This window comes from Paramormyrops kingsleyae, chromosome 1 (assembly GCF_048594095.1).
Source record: "Paramormyrops kingsleyae isolate MSU_618 chromosome 1, PKINGS_0.4, whole genome shotgun sequence".
NCBI lineage: Eukaryota > Metazoa > Chordata > Actinopteri > Osteoglossiformes > Mormyridae > Paramormyrops > Paramormyrops kingsleyae.
In genome coordinates this window covers 4,795,212-4,817,043 of record NC_132797.1, presented here as the reverse complement: position 1 = coordinate 4,817,043, position 21,832 = coordinate 4,795,212, and the positions used below count along the sequence as shown (strand labels likewise).

Sequence of the window (21,832 nt, the reverse complement as noted above, 5' to 3'; positions counted from 1 at the left end):
GTTAGGGCTGGGTGGGGGTTAAGGTTAGGGCTGGGTGGGGGTTAAGGTCGTCATTGTGTGTGTTTGTGTGTCTGCATATGTGTGAGTGTCGTTCCCTCTCACAGCATCCTCCAGGTAGGAGAATCATAAGGTTTATTTTGATAGATTAGTAACAGACACATGCCAATATTATAAATAATAATTTATAGTAATAACTAATTGACAATAAATTATTTTAAATTTTAATTGCATTTTATTAATCTATCATAACGTATTATTTCAACAACAACCATAGAATCATTCAAAACTCAATTAATTATTAATTATCCTTCATTTAAGGTTAAGACGGGTTCAAATGGACTTCATTGAACCCAGTGAGAATTTCTGGTGTATATAGCAGCAAGGACGATAGTGTTCAGATGAACATACATATTGAAAGTGCAAAGAATTCACATTGTACACAAAGTGCAAAGAAAGCAGCGTAGTGCACACATATTTAAAAAGTAGCCAGTTCATCAACAGAATATCCTGAAAACGTAATAAAAATAATAAATTAGCATATGAATAATTAATCTGAATATTAAATTACTAAATTCTTTTTTAGTGACCGAGATCCTTCTTGGTTTATTAAATTGTTTTCAGCGTGATCCTTACCGTCCAGACCGGAACATCGGCGTTAGTTAAATTTAGCAGTTTGCTCCCCTTTCTGCTGGAGATCTCGCTGCAGGACTAGCCGGTCCTATCCGCCGCTGCGTCTTGCTATATGAGCTTAGCCCCTGCATCAAGAAGGCCTACCTGCGGAAATGCCGTGTGACGGCCTTCGTATGATCCACATTAAATATGGCGTGTAGGAGCTGGGGGTGAGGTCCTGGTCTCACGAAGAGGGCCGATGTGAGAGCCAGGCAGTGTCCACCTTCAGAGTTAGTGGCAGGAACCCGAGATAGCTGCTGCAGGGGTGGTTTGTGGCTCAGTGGCTTAGACCTCTGTGTCCATCATCAGAAGGTTGCTGGTTTGAACTTGAGCTTGGATGGAAAAGACCTGCTTTCATATGAGGGCTGTGTGCTTCCTGAACTGACTGAGTTTAATCTCTGTCCCAATCAGCCGTGTTCCTCTTCATGAGATTTATTCCTCGTGTATTTTTGGGAAATATGATTCTCTGATGAAGCTCAGCCTGTCTTAAGATGGCGCCGTGACGAGGCTGGCAGGTGGCCTCACCTGGGGGGGAGGGGGTGCACTTTGATGGCCTTCCCCAGGCCTTGAATGGAGCTATTGTTCAGTATCCGTGTGTGTGTGTGGGTTGGGGGCGGGTTTTATGGGAAGCCCTGTGCTGCGTCAGAGGAAGGGGGGGTTGAGCGATCGGAGATTGTTCCTTGCGCTCTCACAGACGTGACACACTATGAGTCATCACAGAACCCCCCCCCCCCCCCAAAACAACCCCACCACAGCTCTTAGGCACCATGCAGCTGTGACTAGAAACCCACTTCATTCACTCAGAGGAGTCCGACACAGGATGTGATGTCACTTTGAATTAGTTTATCGATTCCTTTCCTCGGTAACCAGCAGCGTGCCATGGTGCTTCCCATTTTCTCTTGCTGATATAACATCCGACAAACTGCACTGATCGCGTCGGATCAGCTTCATCTCCGCCTCCCCCGATCCAGTAAAACAGCTGCAAATGCAGATGTGAACCCCTGGAATACCACCCCCCCGGGGCTGAATTCCATCAGTGTCTTTTTTCCCCAGGGGTGACCTGCATTGTTGTTCCTCCCTCGCCGGAGGCCCCCCCTCCCCCAACGGAGCCCTTCACGTCCCCCCCCGTGCCCCGGCCTCCACCACGTCTGCAGAGTGGGTGCCAGCGCCCTCCCCCGGGGGCGCCAACGAGGAGCTGGGCGAGCCGCTGGAGAAGCCGCTGGAGAACGATGCAGAGGGCGTGTGGAGCCCTGACATCGAGCAGAGCTTCCAGGAGGCGCTGGCCATCTATCCGCCCTGCGGGAGGCGCAAGATCATTCTCTCCGATGAGGGCAAGATGTACGGTACGCTGCCACACACCCTCACCCTCCCAACACACTGTAATCCCTAACCCACACACCCTCACCCTCTCCCAACACACTGTAATCCCTAACCCACACACCCTCACCCTCCCAACACACTGCAATCCCTAACCCACACACCCTCTCCCAACACACTGTAATCCCTAACCCACACACCCTCACCCTCTCCCAACACACTGCAATCCCTAACCCACACACCCTCACCCTCTCCCAACACACTGCAATCCCTAACCCACACACCCTCTCCCAACACACTGTAATCCCTAACCCACACACCCTCACCCTCTCCCAACACACTGCAATCCCTAACCCACACACCCTCACCCTCTCCCAACACACTGCAATCCCTAACCCACACACCCTCTCCCAACACATTGTAATCCCTAACCCACACACCCTCACCCTCTCCCAACACACTGCAATCCCTAACCCACACACCCTCACCCTCTCCCAACACACTGCAATCCCTAACCCACACACCCTCTCCCAACACACTGTAATCCCTAACCCACACACCCTCACCCTCTCCCAACACACTGCAATCCCTAACCCACACACCCTCACCCTCTCCCAACACACTGCAATCCCTAACCCACACACCCTCTCCCAACACACTGTAATCCCTAACCCACACACCCTCACCCTCTCCCAACACACTGCAATCCCTAACCCACACACCCTCACCCTCTCCTAACACACTGTAATCCCTAACCCACACACCCTCACCCTCTCCCAACACACTGTAATCCCTAACCCACACACCCTCACCCTCCCAACACACTGTAATCCCTAACCCACATACCCTCACCCTCTCCCAACACACTGCAATCCCTAACCCACACACCCTCACTCTCTCCCAACACACTGTAATCCCTAACCCACACACCCTCACTCTCTCCCAACACACTGTAATCCCTAACCCACACACCCTCACCCTCTCCCAACACACTGCAATCCCTAACCCACACACCCTCACCCTCTCCCAACACACTGCAATCCCTAACCCACACACCCTCACCCTCTCCCAACACACTGTAATCCCTAACCCACACACCCTCACCCTCTCCCAACACACTGTAATCCCTAACCCACACACCCTCACCCTCTCCCAACACACTGTAATCCCTAACGCACACACCCTCACCCTCTCCCAACACACTGTAATCCCTAACCCACACACCCTCACCCTCTCCCAACACACTGTAATCCCTAACCCACACACCCTCACCCTCTCCCAACACACTGCAATCCCTAACCCACACACCCTCACCCTCTCCCAACACACTGCAATCCCTAACCCACACACCCTCACCCTCTCCCAACACACTGCAATCCCTAACCCACACACCCTCTCCCAACACACTGTAATCCCTAACCCACACACCCTCACCCTCTCCCAACACACTGCAATCCCTAACCCACACACCCTCACCCTCTCCCAACACACTGTAATCCCTAACCCACACACCCTCACCCTCTCCCAACACACTGTAATCCCTAACCCACACACCCTCACCCTCTCCCTACACACTGCAATCCCTAACCCACACACTCTCATCCTCCTCTCTACACACTGTAATCCCTAATCCACACACTCACCCTCCTCTCTACACACTGTAATGCCTAACCCACACACTCTCACCCCCCTCTCTACACACTGTAATCCCTAATCCACACACCCCATCCCTTTCTCTACACACTGTAATGCCTAACCTACACACTCTCACCCCCCTCTCTACACACTGTAATCCCTAACCCACACATCATCATCCTCCTCTCTACACACTGTAATTCCTAACCCACACACTCTCATCCTCCTGTCTGCACACTGTAATCCTTAATCCACACACTCACCCTCCTCTCTGCACACTGTAATTCCTAACCCACACACTCTCATCCTCCTCTCTACACACTGTAATCCTTAATCCACACACTCACCCTCCTCTCTGCACACTGTAATCCCTAACCCTAACCCCATCCCTTTCTCTACACACTGTAATGCCTAACCTACACTCTCATCCTCCTCTCTACACACTGTAATCCCTAACTCACACACCCGAACCCCCCTCCCAACACTCATACCCTCACATTTATAAATTCTAGTTCTTAATTACTCCGTTACACAATGTCCTGGCAGCGTGACACAGAGAGCACAGCAGTCAATCTCATTTTTACAATTTTGTGCACTTCTGCACAGTATGCTAATTATATATGTTTATAATTCTATAGACATTCTAAATTTGTCCAGTTATAGTAATACTATCTGAATATTGTGATATCTTTGTATTTCGATTTGAATACTGTTATATTGCAGTTCCAGTTTTGAGTATTGTTGTATGTTAGTAGTTCTGTTTGAATATCGTCATATCTTTCCATGCCTAGATCCCTGTACGTCATCTTTTCTTTTTTTGTGCAGTCTAGGAGTGGGCAAAATTTTAATTTCACTGTTTGTTAAATTGTATGACTGTACAGAATGTGGCAAATGAGTCTAACCTAATCTAACCTAACCTAATGTAATCTGGTCTAATCCAATCTAATCCCCTTCCTAACACACAGTCAGTACTGTTAGTTAATTTAGGCGTGCGCTGATTATTAGGGTGGGGTTCAGTTTATAGTCGGGGGTGGGGGGGGGGGGGCACCAACAGGTTGCTAAAGTCCATAGTATCAGAGTGGGGGGGGGGGGGAGGAAGAAGAGCAGGTGTGGGACAGTGGGCTGCTGATCTGCCCCTCCCTGGTGGGGGTGAAATGGGGGGGGGGGGGGGGAGTGACAACAGTGACTGTCACGACTCGTCAGGAACAGCATGCGCTTGCACCCGAGTTCAAGGCCGTAACTCGATACGAGAATAGACGTTTACCCTTTGAGTGCTTGGGAGCCGGGTAACAAATAAACACCAAGGTACTGGGGGTGTCTTGCACTGTGCTCGGGTGGGGGGGGCGGCTGGCCTCTGCACCTGTCCATGTTGTGTATGGTTATACCCCCCCAGTCTGTTCCCTGCTATTTCTGTGATTTATCAGAACTCCCCCCGTTTACCCATCCTGACACCCAGTGGTGTTAAAGCCAAAACTGTAGCCGGGGGGTGGGGCGCCCCCCCTCCACTCAACGCCACCGTCTGTCAATCTGTCAGTGGGTCTGTCTTGTTTCAGCTCCCCCCGTGGTTTACTCACCCAGCCCAGCTCCTCATAGGGATTTATAGGGACAGAGAGAGGCCCCCACGGACTTCTGGGTAATCACTGTAGGGGCTGTCAGCTGTCCAGAAAAAACATGAAACACAGTCGTGTGTTTGATCCGTTTCATAATTTAATTTGTAAAAGAACAACAGAATATAGTGTAGCTGGAATGTATAGATATTTTGCTTATTTATATTCTTAATCATAATTTATATTTTGCATATTAATATTCATAATGGCAAGGGAATATTGAATCATCGACGGCTCGTGATTTCGTAGTATTGTAAGGCTGGGGCCTGGATCACACAAACCTCCCTAAATATCAGTCATTTTACCAAAGGTCTCATTCTTCTTGGTCTGTTTCAAGGATGGTGAGGTTGCTTCAAAGAGCAGACATTACTCCGAATGTTCTTATGCGTGTCTCCGGAACAAAAGGACCGACCATGGTCACATTCTCAGTGGAGTATTAAAGACCTTTTTCAAACAAATTCTGCGTGAAACATAAAATTAAATCTTGCTAAAAACCAGAAAAAAGGAAAGACTAGAGTCTGTAGTGATAAAACTCAATGAGCTGTGTTGATATTGTTAGGAATTTGTGATTTTGAAATTCATTTTGACTTCAAACACCTGCAGCATAATTTTGTTTCCCTCTTCAATTGAGAAACATCTGAGACACAGAACCAGTGAAAAATAATTGATATTTAGCATGATAGTTAATGACGGAACATTGACTGCTTTTGCTGGAAAGCCACCAAATCCTCAGCTCGGAGTTGAATGATTTCATCTTCTGGCACGCCGTGCGCCTGATTGTTTTTCACTCCTGACCAGTGGCCTTCTCCTTAATGAGAGACACCCACGCTGGATAAAGTCATGAGTGGCTGACTGCTGGAGGAGTTCATGTGAATTCCTCCCCAGCTGTGATGTCTGCGCTCACATGTGAGGGGCTGTAACCCCAGCCTTGCTCTGGAACCCAACCCTTAACGCTGACCTTCACTCCCTCGGCTCGGAGACTTCGAGGAAGCGTGAGAGCTTTTCAGCCGATGACCTCACACCCCCCCCCCCCCCAAGCCCCTCAACACCCCCCCCGCACCCTAGGTGCTCGGTCACTTCTCCCCTTCTTTCATGCAGATTTTTTATAATTGTCATCATCCCTCAGTCACTGAGATTTACACAAACTCTGATTAAGGGTCTTTTGTGACCTGCTCACCATTATTCTGCATTAGGACACCAAACATTCTGACCAAACATTGGATTGTTCTAGAATGTAAGTTAGAGAGTGCAGTGTCCCTCCGGAGGGCAATAGAGAGCACGCTGGCTGCCTGGCTTGTTGGCCTGGGATCTGAGTGGAAATCTCACTAGGGCAACAGATTCCTTTGCTGTAAAAGTGACCTTTGTTGTCTCCCCGGCAGAGTGGAGCGTAGAGGAGTGTGTGTAGGGGGGGAGTGGTGAGGATGGCGCTGGGGCCACGTTCAGTTGTGTTGGGGCTCCCCGTTGTACTTTCTGGGGTTAAAAACTGGACTGAGCCAAGGTGTTACACCAAAAACTGTCCATTTGATGACATGGTGGCGCCTCTGAGGTGACGCCATGTCACCCTTACCTTTGGGCCGCTGTTCCTGACTGCCGCCGTGAACTGCACTGGCAGTGCATTGCATTGGGCTTTACCCAGCTGTAGGAGGCCCCCCCCAAACCCCCACCATTGCTGGTGCACAGCCGGAGCAGTCATCGCACAGATATGCAAGGAATGTACAGGGAGGACGGCCTCTAAGGGCCTGGGGGAGAGAGCAGAGCATGCTGGGAGGAGCTGATTTACTGCAGGCCGGGCCTGGGAGGCTCGTATCGCAGCATCACGCCACCTGAGCTGCACGGCTTCAGACCTTTTTATGACCCTGGCAAGGGGATACTAAGGCTTTTTGGGGGGAAAGGGGTGGTTTTAGGGGGACGAGGCTTCCAGATGGCCATCAGTGGACGCTTTCCCAGGATCCTGAGCTGGAGGAAGCTGTCCAGAGTCATGCCAGGATGTCTTCCTGTGGACATGATGACCTCATTTCCTCCCCCCCTGCATATCTAGGAGCATTTTCATTTGTACTGAGCACTGCTATTAAGAATGATGAGATGGCACATGCAACACATGCAAAGTGCCGCCTCTTAGCAGGACATGAAGGAGTCTGCTAAGTGTTCATGTGCACCACTGACTTTTCTGTCATGCAGCTGTAGTAGTGTTTTGTGTGTTGTAGTGGCATTTATTTTGCTGTGACGGTGTTTTGTTTGCTGGCAGTGTTTTTGTTTGCTGTAGTGGTGTTGTTTACTGTAGCAGTGTTTCGTTTGTTGTAGCAGTTTTTTGTTTACTGTAGGAAAATTTTGTTTGGCGTAGTAGTGTTTTGCTGTAGCAGTGTGTTTCATTTACTGTAACCGTGTTTTGTTTGTGGTAGCAGTGTGCTCTGCTGTATCAGTGTATGAGTATTTTGTTTGTTTGTTGTGGCGTGTTTTTCTGCAGCAGTGTTTTGTTCGCTGAAGCTCTGTGTTTCTTTTCCTGTATCCTTTTGTTTTCTGTAGTGGCATTTCTTTTTCATTTGCTCTAGCAGCATGTTTGTTTGCTTTAGTGGTGTTTATTTTTTATTCAGTTCTTCCTTTAGCTGCTCAAGCTTTTTATTTGCCTTCCACTCAGTCTCATTATGCATGATATTCCACACAGAGTATTCAGACATGGGGCGGTTTGTGGGTGACACTTGCGTAGCCCTGCCTCATTTGCCAACAGCAACCTCCACAGGCAGCTTGTTTGTGGGAACGAGAGACCGCTGACAGCTTGGCCTACACAGATGACATTTCATATATGAAAGACAGTGATAGATCTGGCCGCGTGTGGGGCAATGGGGGGTGAAAGATAAGAGAGGTGATCGAGAGCCATTCAATCCTGAGCTTCACAGGTGGAACAGGTCGCATAGTGTCAGGGGTCAGGAAGATAATAAGACCTCGCCGTGGGATATTAACCACTGAGAAGATGAGAGTGTGTGCGGGATTATGTGGGCTGGTCATTACAGCTGGGTGCAGTGTGAGCTTGGGCAGTGTGAGCTTGGGCAGTGTAAGCTTGGGCAGGATAGGAACAGTTTTCTGTCTAGTTCTCCAACTTAGTAGTTTGGGGAGAAGCGTGCGGCTCAGTGGGATAAGGTGCAGTGCTTGTGACTGGAAGGCTGCTGGTGTAAATCCCCGGGTCGGTAGACTGAGACTGTTCGGCCCCTGAGCGATGCCCTTAACTCCCAACGGCTCCAGGGACAGTCTGAATCGCTTTGGATAAAAGTATCTGCTCGTCATCGTCATTTTTTTTGTTTGTTTCTTGAACATCGGCGTTTAAACAAACACCGTCAAGCATAAGGCTGGAGGCGTGGTCTCGAAAACCCACCCGAGACTGAACCGGATCGCTTTCGCCTTTGCGTGGCCCGCCGCCCCTGATTGGCTGCCAGGGCGAGGCCGCGTTCTCCGACTCTTACGCCGTTTGTTCCACCGGGGCTGGGGGTGGTGGGGGATTTGTCTCCTTGACCTTGTGTATGCACTACCAAACCTCGCCACTAGGAGATTCTCTGCGCCGTCTCCCCCTACCGCCAAACCAACCCCCTTTCTTGGTTAAATCTGCCGTCCCTTTAACTTGAGGGCAGGTGATTTGCGGGGGCGGAGGGGGGGGGGGGGGTTAGATGTGAACAGCATGGAGGTGCAGCTGGCGAGGGAGGGCTAGCGGGGGAGGGCGACCACATGACCATCACACGGCGGCTCCTGCCCTGTAAGTTGAGCCTTGACAGAGGAACGAGTCGGAGATTTACTGCCGGCGTAAAGGCATATTCTATAAACATTGACACTCAGTGCAGCTGCTGCCGGGGTCTGTCCAGCCAGGGGCTCCTCACCGGACGCTCACTGCCGCAACCCTGTTCACCCGCTCTGTCAATGTGACCTGCCTGTCTGTCACACACACATGCACACAAAAACACCCCTGCGGCCGCCTGTTCCCCAGTGCAGGCATGCACAGCTTGCTTGCTGGCAGTTTAGCCTTGGTAAACATTGTAATTCCTCACAGCTCTAAGAACCAGATCCCGCACAATCCCCCTGTCACCTCTCATGTGCCTGTATGGTCTTTATTAAAATGAAACAGGTCTTCAGAAAAGCATCCTGAAAAGTGCTGACGAAGCAGGGGTGACACGTTTGTTGTTGATTGTGGTAGTGCGTGCCTGGTGATGGTGCAGGGTGTCCCCTGCTTCGTGCCCTGTGATGGCGCAGGGTGTCCCCTGCTTCGTGCCCGGTGATGGCGCAGGGTGTCCCCTGCTTCGTGCCCTGTGATGGCGCAGGGTGTCCCCTGCTTCGTGCCCTGTGATGGCGCAGGGTGTCCCCTGCTTCGTGTCCTGTGATGGCGCCGGGTGTCCCCTGCTTTGTGCCCTGTGATGGCGCAGGGTGTCCCCTGCTTTGTGCCCTGTGATGGTGCAGGGTGTCCCCTGCTTTGTGCCCTGTGATGGTGCAGGGTGTCCCCTGCTTCGTGCCCTGTGATGGCGCAGGGTGTCCCCTGCTTCGTGCCCGGTGATGGCGCAGGGTGTCCCCTGCTTCGTGCCCTGTGATGGCGCAGGGTGTCCCCTGCTTCGTGCCCTGTGATGGCGCAGGGTGTCCCCTGCTTCGTGTCCTGTGATGGCGCCGGGTGTCCCCTGCTTTGTGCCCTGTGATGGCGCAGGGTGTCCCCTGCTTTGTGCCCTGTGATGGTGCAGGGTGTCCCCTGCTTTGTGCCCTGTGTATTCTAGGATAGGCTCACGACAAGTATTTACTGGATAAGCGAGGTGGATGACAAAACTTCACAAACAAAACAGGCTTAAGTATTTAATGCCACGAGTGACTATCACTCACCATGTAGAGCAGGGCTCTTCAAATCTGGACCTTGATTCCAAATCCAGGCCGTGTTTTCAGTTCTCCCAGGTACTTAGTTTAATAATTACTGATTCTGATTGGTCAGAGGCTTCACACCTGGCTCACAGGTAAAGGAAGACTGGAAAACCAGCAGTGCTCAGACCTCAAGGACTGTGATTTGAATAATAGGGATGTAGAGTGTTGAAGTGCCAACACAAAGGTTGTGGGTTCGAATCCCATTAAGTGCACATAAATTATAACCCTTTTCTGTACTATAAGTCACTTTGACTAATAGTATGAGGTAAATGACTGAAGTAGGAATTTGATGATCAGATGTTAAGGCTGTCCAGCACAAGGCTTTCTACTGAGCTGCAAGGGAAACCAGTTTCCATTCTCCCATTTCAGGAAGGAACGAGCTCATTGCCCGATACATCAAACTACGAACGGGGAAGACCCGCACCAGGAAGCAGGTGAGGCAGCAGAGGTTTCGAGTCGGCCAATCAGAACCCCCTATAGTCAGGCGCGTGACGTCGGTTTCTCCGTTTTATGTCCCCCCATGTTGATGTCCGCAGTTACTGGATGATTTAAAGTCTAAACCCCAAAGTGCACATGCTATAGGATAGGATGTCAGGGTGGCTGTCTTTCACCTCATGCAGTCTGGCTTGTTAGAATGAGATGGACGTATTGAATGGATAAAAACTCACTGCCATGTGGAATTTAATATGACCATGGAATTTAATACAGCGCACTGTGACTTCATGCCATCGAATCGTTTGTCTTAAAATATCTCTAGGCCAGCAGTCAATCCCTGAAAACTGTCGGATAGTGAAGGGAACAATGAGGTGAATTTGTATTCTTCAAGATAATTAAAAACATTTATCTGTAAGAGTAATCAAAGTCAAAAGTTAAAGTGGCTTTATTGTCATCTATATGATGCATGGGTCATACATCGAGGTGAAGTTTAATCTCGTTGTTCATGGTGCAGCAGTAATAAATATGATATATATCTATGAGACATGTAAACATGACATACTGAGACGTGGACATAAGACAAAACAAGAAAAGTGCAGGTTAAAATACAGCTTAAAAAATATGTAATTGAATAAACAGGAATGTCCAATATGTAGATGCTGGTTTCAGTATTTAGACTCCAGTGCAGAGAGGGGAAGTGAGTCTTTTTTGTAGATTATATATCAGCGTTGTCGTGTCTCACATGTCTGACCTCCTCCAGGTCTCCAGTCACATCCAGGTTCTCGCACGGCGCAAGGCCAGGGAGATCCAGGTGAAGCTAAAGGTACGACGCTCTCCCATCCTCACTGGGTCACCAAGACACTGAGGAATAACCCTAATTACAGCCTTCACCCAGAACTGACCCTCCCCCAGTCACGGGCCCACGTCGCGTGAACTGAGGTCCCTGAGGTTCTGGCAAATCTCGATGGAACTACACGGTCATAAGCAGGTCCTATGAAGGCACAGGCAAGGACTGGGAGGAGCCCAGGACTAGGAGTCTGGATCTTAGAAACCCCACAATAAGTGGGATTGCAGTGTCGATTGCTGGTTCAGTACAATGGGATTGCAATCAATGACATAATCAGTCTGTGATTGGTCAGGCATGATAACCCCACCCACCAATTGTTCTCTCATCATTATTTCATTCAATGACAGGTAAACAATTTTTGTATTGTATTGCGCATCATGTATGTGAAATCAGAATCATATTAACTGTTGTGTTGTTCCTTCCAGGCTTTGCATTTGGTAAGTATCCTGATTAGAGGACACATGCTATTTCCCAGGCGTGAGCAGTAGTTGTTGAGTCTGTAATGTAGTTTCGTAGCATGATGACAACAGCGCCCCCTTTGCCTCATCTCTCTGCTGCCCGTGAGGTTCCATGTGGGCCGGCTGCCATTCCCGGGTCTTTGCAGGGGTTGTTACTCAAATAATGTTTCTACACCATTTTCCAAAGGGTCCGGCCACTGAGACGCTCTTGGAATAACCAATCGGAATACTATAAGGAGTAACGATAATGAACACAAGCAGGAGGCAAAGTGGGCAGATTTATAGTCGCCCTCCCCCACACTGCCACTCTTTGCAAAGACACAGCCCCACGAAACCTCTTACGCTCAACCCAGAAACCTTCCTATGTCCTGACATCGTCCCTCTGTATTACCCCAGGCCTGCCCCTCTGCTTGGGCTCTAATGTCTTGCCCAGTGTCGGGACTCGGCTCGGAGCAGTGGGACACCCCCACGAGCCCTAAGTACCTGCTCATTCTCATCCTATAGGACCAGGTGGCCAAGGACAAGGCCCTCCAGAGCATGGCCACCATGTCCTCTGCCCAGATCATCTCTGCCACTGCCTTCCAGAACAAGATGGCACTGCAGGGGCTGTCAAGGCCCGCCTACCCCACGGCTGGGGTGAGGAGCCGCGGGCACATACACCCCCATGTTTCGCGGTGTGACTCGTGTAGTTACTTAAGTTCTCTTCTAGCGGATGTGGGTATTCTCTGCAGAGGGATGTGCGGGAATGCTTTCATGCTAATGACCAATGATGTGTCTTCCCGTCCTGCAGTTCTGGCACGGACCTCTTCCAGGGCAGCCCGGTCCTGAAGAGTAAGTCGTGCAGTGCGTCTGTATCCGGCTGTCGCTGATATGATGGAATCGAGCCGGAGTTCTAGCCTGTTTCTCTCAAATTGTTTCACTGGCTAAATGAGTGTTGGGGGTCTCCTTTCTAAGGAGTAGCTGGATAAGAAAGCCAAAAAGGCTGAGCCCAAAATCCAGCACAAAATGTACTAAGTAACAGTGTTGGACAAGCTGGCGGCCATGAAAGACACAGATCCATTGTGTTAGCTCATAAGTGACTGTACAACCTTGCATTAAAAGAGGATGAATACAGAATTCACTAAAAGACAGAAAGCATATAAAGAATACAGAAAGATACATATGTCCTAGAACAGCATAATGAGTTTGAGGACTACTTCAGACAAGCAAGGTTTCTCTGCAATGTAAATGGTGAATGTCCTTTGTTGACTTATCTTGGCAATCCTGAGGTAGAGCCATGTCCGAAGTCTACTAACGCCAACCCGCGTCTTCCTTGCCTTACCAGCGTCAAGCCCTTTTCCCAACAGAGCTACGCCATCCCGGCCCCCGGCCCGGCCCCCATAACAGGTGCGTCTAGCCTCGTCTAGCCTCTTATCCCGCTCGGACTCAGAGGTGCTCCCGGCTTTCATTCTGGCACTTTCCTCGGTGGTGTTGAAGGCACTTAAAGTGCCAAAACACAGGACCAGGAACGATCAGGGAGTTACGTGCCATTAGATCCCATCTGATTCGGTTTTCCTTCAGCTTTGTCAAACTTCAACGCACGCCATGTGTACATAAGCAATTCCTCCATTCGTTGGTGGTTTATTAGGCCACAGAGTGAAATGAATTCAGCCTGGGCCAAACCAAAAACAGACCACCCCCTTATCTGCAGATGCAGCCTTGTCCTCAGCTGTCCTTCTGTAGCAGTCCAGAAGAGTCCTTGGAAAGCAGATCCCAAACCACGCCTTCGCTAAATGACTTCCCCTCACCAAACTGTGTCTCCCTGACCCCTTTGTACTGCACAAGGTTACGAGAGCACAGCCGGCCTCTCCACGTCAGCCAGCGCCCCACCCTGGCAGGGCCGCAGCATCGCAAGCTCCAAGCTCCGTATGCTGGAGTTCTCCGCCTTCTTGGAGCATCAGCAGGACCCTGAGACCGTAAGGTTCCCCGCAGTCCATCCACACAATGTCCTAGCAGGACTGGAATAGTACCCCCAGTAACTACAGTGCCCCCTCTCTCCACCCAGTACAATAAGCACCTGTTTGTGCACATCGGCCAGTCGAACCCCACTTTCAGCGACCCATACCTGGAGGCGGTGGATATCAGACAGATCTACGACAAGTTCCCCGAGAAGAAGGGTGGACTCAAGGAGCTGTTTGAGAAGGGTCCTGCGGAGGCCTTCTTCCTGGTCAAGTTCTGGGTGAGTGAGTGGGGTGGGGGTGGTGTGTGGTTCTATAAGTTAGGATGCTATGGTTGTGATCAGAAGGTTGCTGATTCACATCTCCGGTTCAGTAGAGTGATCTCTCTGTTGGGCCCTTGTCAAAGGATCCCGTGGATGCTACCAGCCCTGTTGTGCTAGGGGAAGGGTGCTGGTCATTCTTGGGATATTTGCTGGTGTGGGGGGTGCAATGGGTACTGGGGGAGGCCTCAGTTATGCAGGGGGCACTGCGAACTGGTTTAGTCCTTGGACTGGAGAGTGGCAGGGCTGCTCTTTCGGGGGGGAAATCCGAACCCAGGCACCTGTCCCCCCCGCTCTCAGGCTGAACCCATCCCACATGCACACTTATTTATAGATCTCACTCCCACCACTTGTCTTGGGGGGGGACGCTCGGGGCCACATGGTGTTGAGTCCAGCATTGCAGGCTGGAGCCCCTGCTGGCACCTGCTGATATTTCTGCATTTAATGCGCGTGCCCACGTCAGTCTAAGGCAAACCCTCGTCCGCGTCGCAAATCTTTCGTCTGCAGTGGTGGTGTTGTGGTGGCCGGTGACATGTGTCCACAGGATAGGTCACCTCAGTCTGAAAAGAGGAGACGGAACGTGTGTCAGGCTAAGTTGAGCCGGTGTGGCCCCGACTCGGTGCGCCTTAGCGAGCCGGATTGCTGGCCAGAAGGGTCCCTGCTTCAAATGAGGCAGATAATTCAGCTGAATTGCTTCAGTAAGTGTCAGGATGTCACTGAGGCTAATGGCACCTAAATGAATAAGATGACCACACATAGCTAAGCTCAGGCATTAGCCTTTCCACTGTGCTGAAATCATTTCTTATAAGGCCAAGGTGTAGAAAATCTTGTGACACACAATATCAGAATTTAAAATAAACCGAAGAGGTACCACAGCAGGGCGGGAAGCACTCTTTGGAAGGTGTTCTCCATTGGCCTGTGCTGTGGATTTTGCTCCAATGCACTGGCGCGGCTAAAAGCTACAGTGTAGAATGCGTGTGTGAGGCAGGTCTGCCCTTCGGGGATCCTGAGGCCCAGGTTGGCATGACAACGGTGTCAGACTGCTTGGCGGAGCTCCAAAGCGATGGCGTTCTGGATTGAATTTCCTGGTAGGCCTCGCCGCCTCCGATAGCGGCCCTGCCCGCAGGCCCTGTCCTAACAGATTGTCTCGCGCCTCGGAACTGCCGGGAGAATCTAATTTGAGCGGCGCGCTGTAAATTGTTACACAGCCGCCCTGGCTCTGTGATTCGATTTGGAAATTGCAGGATCTTGATTGTAATTGGATGAATTCCCTTGCAGGCCATTAAAGGCCGGGGGGGGCGGGGTCGGGGAAGGTTAAGGGGATGAGGAGATGAAGACGGATGGGGGTATTAGGCGGGGAGGGGGTTAGGATGACTGGGAAATAAGTGAAGCCGACTGGCTGCATTAATGGGACATTAAGGAGCAGGGATCGTTGTGGGGGGGGTGGGGCATTTTAGTGCCATCGCATGGCCAACACACCACCTGCACCTGCCTGCTGGGTGGTGGGGAGGGGTCCAATCAGACAAGGGCAGCTTTGATGGCTTAGGTCAGCACTGGTCAGGCATTCTGCAAGGTCCTTGGCTTCTCAGGTAGGGGGCGCCGTGTCAGAAACAGGAACCCGAGCACCAGAACTGCTATCACTGGCACAATCTCAGCTTAACCAAAATCCTACTGGTCATTCTGGATACCTCAGCTAGCCTTGGACATGACCCATGTCCCAGTAGGAAACTGGACAAAGGATCCTAACCACGAATGTTACCAAAGAAAAATATTGTTTTCATAATATTACATACTTTGTGCTTGTTTTGTTGTAATTCAAGTATAACTTAATATTTGACTATTTTACCATATAAATTCATTTAAAAGCATGCATAATATTATACTTATTATGCAGCGTTTTGATAAAATAAATGATGAATGGGATGCATGCAATTAACCGAAATGCTTTATGTGGAAATTGTGTAAAACTTGCATCGCAACTTGCAAGCAGTAGTCTGTCATTGGGCAAGAGCAACGTAAAAGAACCTTCTGATCTCCTCCCTGGAGGCTGTGAACGAATCCATCCATCCATTCATCCATCTTCTGTTATAATTACGCAGGACTGGGTCACTGTGTTGAAAAACATCACTTCATCCTCTCAGTTTGGATCTTCTGGGTAGGTCACATCAAGCACATCACCATGTAACAAAAATAACCAAAATCTGTGTGTCCCTGCAGGCAGACCTAAGCACCAACCTTCAGGATGACAGCAGCTCCTTCTATGGTGTCTCCAGCCAGTACGAGAGCTCTGAGAACATGATCATCACCTCATCCACCAAAGTGTGCTCCTTCGGCAAGCAGGTGGTGGAGAAGGTGGAGGTGAGGGGAAACGGGTGGACGGCCAGGGAGACGCCTGGGACGCAAGATCCCAGCGTGCTTCATGTTTGGGAGGCTTGATGGACTTTTCCATGCAGTAGATGAGGACACAGGTCATACTCAGGATTCGGATCACATTCCTGAATAATCCCGGCCACTACTAGCCGGTGACAGCTCTCCACGATCTGCAACACGATGCTTAACGCCACTAAACTGGTTGGTTCACACAATAATCCATCTTCATGCCTCCCATTCGTGCAGAATTGTCACCGTTAGCCTGTCAGTCTCGCTCTGAGCTGATGTGTTTTTTTGAGTATGAATCATTTACTTTAAATTCATGAGGTTTGTCTTTGAGGTCTCTTTCCCCGCACTCTGGCTTTCACCCTCGACTTCCTCATGACATTCTCAGCTTGAAAGCTTAACATGATCCAGTGTGATGAATGATGCCTCCTCATTTGTAGAATAAATGCTGGTTTTGCTTCATTCGGAACCTCCGTGGCAGTCACAGCCGTGTCCCCCATCACGCAGACGGAGTACGCCCGCTTTGAGAATGGCCGCTACATCTTCCGCATCCACCGCTCACCGCTGTGCGAGTACATGATCAACTTCATCCACAAGCTGAAGCACCTGCCGGAGAAGTACATGATGAACAGTGTGCTGGAGAACTTCACCATTCTGCAGGTGAGGGTGTCCCAAGCCTGGCCAGGGTCTGCTATGCCGGTCTCTGGTGAGCTCTCATCTTGGATCTGTGTGTGCATACACAGATATGGGATAGGGGCATTTTATTTATATTTGTACTGTTACCCAAAGTAACATGCATTTTTTTGAGAAAGCAGGGTCAGTCAGTCCCTGGAGCAATTGGTGGCTAAGGCCCCAATACTAAATCACTCCTTTGATTATGGGATTCAAACCCATAATCTCCTGATATCAGACTAACAGTATCCTAACCCGCTGACCCACCACCCCCCAGTACCACCTTATTTAATCTAATTTCCAAACTAACTGGGTAAGATGGAGAACTGGGAATTCTGCTGATGAGAAACCACTTGTTCTGATTGGTAAATACCTGCTTCTTTGTCATCCCATACGAGGAATTCCGGAATTAGTCTCCCAAGGTACTCGTCCGAGGCCCAGTGGGGCGAATTCCCAGCACACTGCGAACAATGGATTATAAGCCGCTGAACACGGTGCCGTCAGCTGACCCCAAGCCACGAGAGGCCGATTGACATTTGTTAAAAATGTCCCTTTAATGGCGGTTATCAATTAGCGGCACAGTGACTCCTTATCATAACCTCATGAGCTACAGGCTAAGAGGCTAAGCCGGAATGTCGCAAACATAATCATCACTGAATAGACTGTTATTAGCTGAGTGTCTAGCATCTCTGCCCTCTGTTTCCTTCCTAATCACCAACCTAGTTGTGGTGAGCTTAGGCCTCATGACAGACAATGGCGATGGGAGCAGATGACCCCCCCCGTGTTCTTAATCGGTATCCATTAACTCCGCATGACAGACAGCATCTCTGCCTGGCGTCTTCTGTCAGGCTGGGCCTGTAAGGCCTGATACAAGGGCTTCATTCTGCGATGGAGGAGACAGGGATGGCTGTGTCATGACTCCCCTCGCTTACAGAAACAGAGAAAATATCATGTGCTTCATTGATATATGTACATACAGCATGCACAAGTAAGTACCATAATGACCATTTATAAGCTCATCTTGTTTTCAGTAACTGCTGTAAGTGCTGCTGTTAGAATTCTGAACTTTTTACCAGGCCCGTTATAAACCTGGTGGACTTTGCCCAACACTGCACCCTGTCCTACATCTGTGTCGCATCTGTCGTATTGTTACGCCTGTTGTATTTGTTATTTCTTCAGTAGCGACTATATCTGTTATACTGTGTGAGTACCCCTAGCTCCCCTGTGTGCCAGTGTATATATATATTCTCTATTTTATTTATTAGCTATTATTCTCCTTTTCCTCCCTTATGTGTTACACTTGTGTTGTTTACGTTCTCTGCACTTCATGAATATATACTGCACCACAGTTTCGTTATTCTGTGCCACTGTATGCTGTGGGTTGTATATACTGTAGATAATATGACAATAAAGACCTACTTGACTTTGAGATCCTTATCCTCAGTTCCTGTTAAGTTATCATTTTCGCAAATACTTAATTACACGTATGTAAAATTAATTTTAATGTTGTGTTATCATCTGTGCGTGTGAATGTTACAGGATGCCGTCAGCGGGGGAAGTTGGGCGGAATAAATTGATGGTTTTATGGTCAGGGGTGCGGCCAAGTCAGTATGAGTGCGGTGTTTTCTCTCTGTGCTCTCTGCCCTTTCCTCTCCAGGGAGGAAGTGTGACACGCAGGTGGCGTTCCTGTTTTTCTGTGCTCGGGGCTGGTGGGTAGCTGTGGGGCGATCTGATGCGCGAGTGGTTTTCGTTGTTTTCGTTAACGCTGCCGTCGATCACCCAAGCAGAGCTGCTCACCAGACACTGTCTCTCCCGGCAGGTGGTGACGGACCGGGACACCCTCGAGACCCTGCTGTGCGTCGCCTACGTCTTTGAGGTTTCGGCTAGCGAGCACGGCGCTCAGCACCACATCTACAGACTCGTGAAAGACTGAGGCATTGTGGGAAGAGTGACCCCCCACCCCCCCCCCCTCCCCTCCCTGGACAGCAAGCAAACCTAGCCCCTATCAGTGCACGCAAAACCTCACTCTCTTACAGGGCTCAGACACATGGCATTGGGTGCGATTTTACCGGAAAGTCAAAGGAAGCCAGAAAATTGGGAACATTTTGTCAAGAAAAGTGAGAATTATGCCTGGATGAAAAAGAGGAACAGGTCTTCATATTTTTTTTTTTTACCGCAGAAGACAACTGCAAGACATTGCATGGACTGTTATCTTTCATCTAATTTGCTTAGTGCTTGTTTGTTTTAGCTAGTGTCTTTTTACCCAGTTGCATTGCAGCAATACATTGAAGGGAGCTGATGAAAAGGTCCCACCTAGTGGTGATCATTTGCAACTACAGCACTACAGCGGATATTATGATAGGAGGCCTCCCCACCGATTTCGCTACTACGTCCGCTCCCAACCTGGCATCCCAGAACATGCCCGTCTTTTACGTCTGCCAAAAAGGAATCTTTGGATGATGAAGAAAATGTATAACCTTATTTTGGTTGTTTTAAAGATGTAAAATAATATATAACGTTAGTACCATTGAATGAAAAATAAACGTAAATTAAATCATTTTAATTCAGCTGCCATGGATGAGTGTTGTCAATAAATTTCAGTCCATTTCTCATTTTGGGAAAAATGCGGGAAATGGACGTACTGACTGGATAACAAAGTGACTGAATCATACCTATAATCGATGCATAAACATTTACTAGCCTTTTGACTCTTGTATAAAGAAATAATGACTTTACGTGTTTAGCAAGCTACATGCAGTTTGCCGGCATGTTGTGGAAGGATGTTGCCTTCGACATTTTTTAGCATCTCTGGTCAGTAGGTGCATCCTGGCCGTATGCCTTTTAGCCAGATTCTGATTCAGGTTACAGTTTGTCTTTGAATTTCCGTTCTGGTGTGGGGGGTGGGGTCACATCCCCCACAGGGTGAAGTGGTTTGGCATGGCCTTTGGAGGACGAAGTGTGGCCAGCTCTCTGTGCTGGTGTCTGAGCCCTGTGGTGCCACCTTGGGACTTTGATAAGACAGTCTGGACGACAGGTAGGTCTTTCGTCGACAACCAGAGGAAAACCAAGTCAGGAAATACCCACTTTGTTTAAAATTACCCAAGCCCCTATGTGTGAAAACAATAAACAGATATACCAGTGTAGCATATGTGCGGGAGCGTTATCTGATTAGTGATTATATAACTGTGAAGTTGTCTTCATAAGAGGCCTATACGGACTAAAGTGGGTTTTCAGCGCCATCTTGTGGAACTTGCAAGCAAGGACGAAGTGTAGAGCAGTATATTTGCAGATGATTCCCAGACAGTGCAGCATCCTAGTTTGTGTTTAGCTCTATCTATAAATTTCACAGTTTTTCACATTTATATACTGAATATTTTACTAGAACAATTCAGTTTGTATTTTCTTCGAACACATTTCAACCTTAACCACTACACTAAACTGTTATTTATACTTTGTTAAAACTATGCTATTACATGAATGCGGAACTGAAAAACTCCAGTCAATCAGATTAATATATGGGACACGCTTATTTGCAATTATGTTACAGAAGCAAGATTTTCTGAGCTCTGATATGGGTTACGGGCATGGCGGCTGGGGTCCAATCTACAGTCTTCTACGTGCGTAAATCCGAAACGCACTTAAGGGTATAATAGCAGGAATAAATGTAGGTTATCTGCTCACCATCCTCCTGCTGCTGGATGGGGTAGCGCGTTTTTACAGATGAATACCGCTTGTAGTTTGTTGTTCTGCCAGCAGTCATCAGTCCCCCTTCCGGACATTTTCATTACAGTGTTTCGTAGACTAAACACCTAATGCTGACCAATTCAGCTTTTGTAATGTCCCTTTCCGTACAGGAAAAGGAGTCTACCGACGTAAGAAGGTTATTTTATTTCTGTTGAACCGCCTTGAAAGCACTGTTGAAAGCGCGTGGACACGTGTAAAGTCCGACTTCTTTGAAGGAAGAAGCACCTTCGAGCGGAAAACAGACTTAACACCAGTCCATTTAACAGGCGCCGAATTTAAGTCTCCATTAATTTAGGTTTCTTGAACATTACGGGCTCGTACAGTATTGCCAGGTCCAGCAAAATTCTCCAGCCCAAGCTCTGCTTAAAATCCGCCCATCAGAAGCAGAAACTAGCCCAATATCTGAAATCCCAGTATACTGCATCTCAAAGAAATGAATCAGTATTTTGCATGCCGAACACATTTTAAAAATCGACATTTTAAAACCACAGCTAAATACAATGACGAACGGAATCTCCTTTCCCAGGGTTGCCAACTTCGTTCGATATCAGTTATTACTTGCAGGGTAACTTTGACCAAGCGCTTAACATTTGATCCTGTGTTTGTGAAGGTCTGGTTTTCCCTACAGTTGCCAACTTTAGTCAGAAATTCTACACAAGCGTGAGTGTCACGCCAGATGCGTGATAATCGGCAGCCCCGCATCCCAAGTGCGTCTGTCTCTGAGATTCGGTGGCTAGTGGTTCAGTATTACTCAGCATGAGGAGCCACCATTCATAATAATCAATATCTTTTTCTCCTTACAGTCCGCTGCCGCGGTACTTTATGAAAGCAGCCCAAAAATCCGCAACCCGTGACCTCCTAATATTTACTGGCAATTGTACTATCAAAACAGACCACATTTGGCGGGAAAACCGCGGCCCTGACAACTCTCATG

General features: G+C 48.9%; 1 protein-coding gene and 1 long non-coding RNA gene across 3 annotated transcripts; one reads left to right on the top strand and one right to left on the bottom strand.

Annotated features, from left to right (window-relative positions):
• The first annotated feature begins 1,879 nt into the window (after positions 1-1,879).
• On the top strand, positions 1,880-19,721 carry LOC111833306 (transcriptional enhancer factor TEF-3-like). Of its 2 annotated transcripts, XM_072698510.1 has the most exons (12): positions 1,880-2,012; positions 10,479-10,543; positions 11,305-11,367; positions 11,817-11,828; positions 12,354-12,485; positions 12,640-12,680; positions 13,174-13,235; positions 13,674-13,804; positions 13,894-14,067; positions 16,324-16,464; positions 16,990-17,142; positions 18,974-19,721. In XM_072698510.1, exons 1-12 carry the CDS (start codon positions 2,006-2,008, stop codon positions 19,085-19,087), a joined length of 1,095 nt encoding a protein of 364 aa, XP_072554611.1. In that variant the 5' UTR covers positions 1,880-2,005; the 3' UTR covers positions 19,088-19,721. The 2 variants fall into 2 exon arrangements, with proteins under 2 accessions (XP_072554611.1, XP_072554654.1); XM_072698553.1 differs by lacking the exon at positions 11,817-11,828.
• Positions 17,130-18,035, bottom strand: LOC140578235 (uncharacterized). The gene is made up of 3 exons (XR_011982334.1): positions 17,874-18,035; positions 17,528-17,615; positions 17,130-17,207 (listed from the first exon to the last, which is right to left on the bottom strand). It is a non-coding gene; the product is annotated as an uncharacterized lncRNA (long non-coding RNA).
• Positions 19,722-21,832: the final 2,111 nt, after the last annotated feature.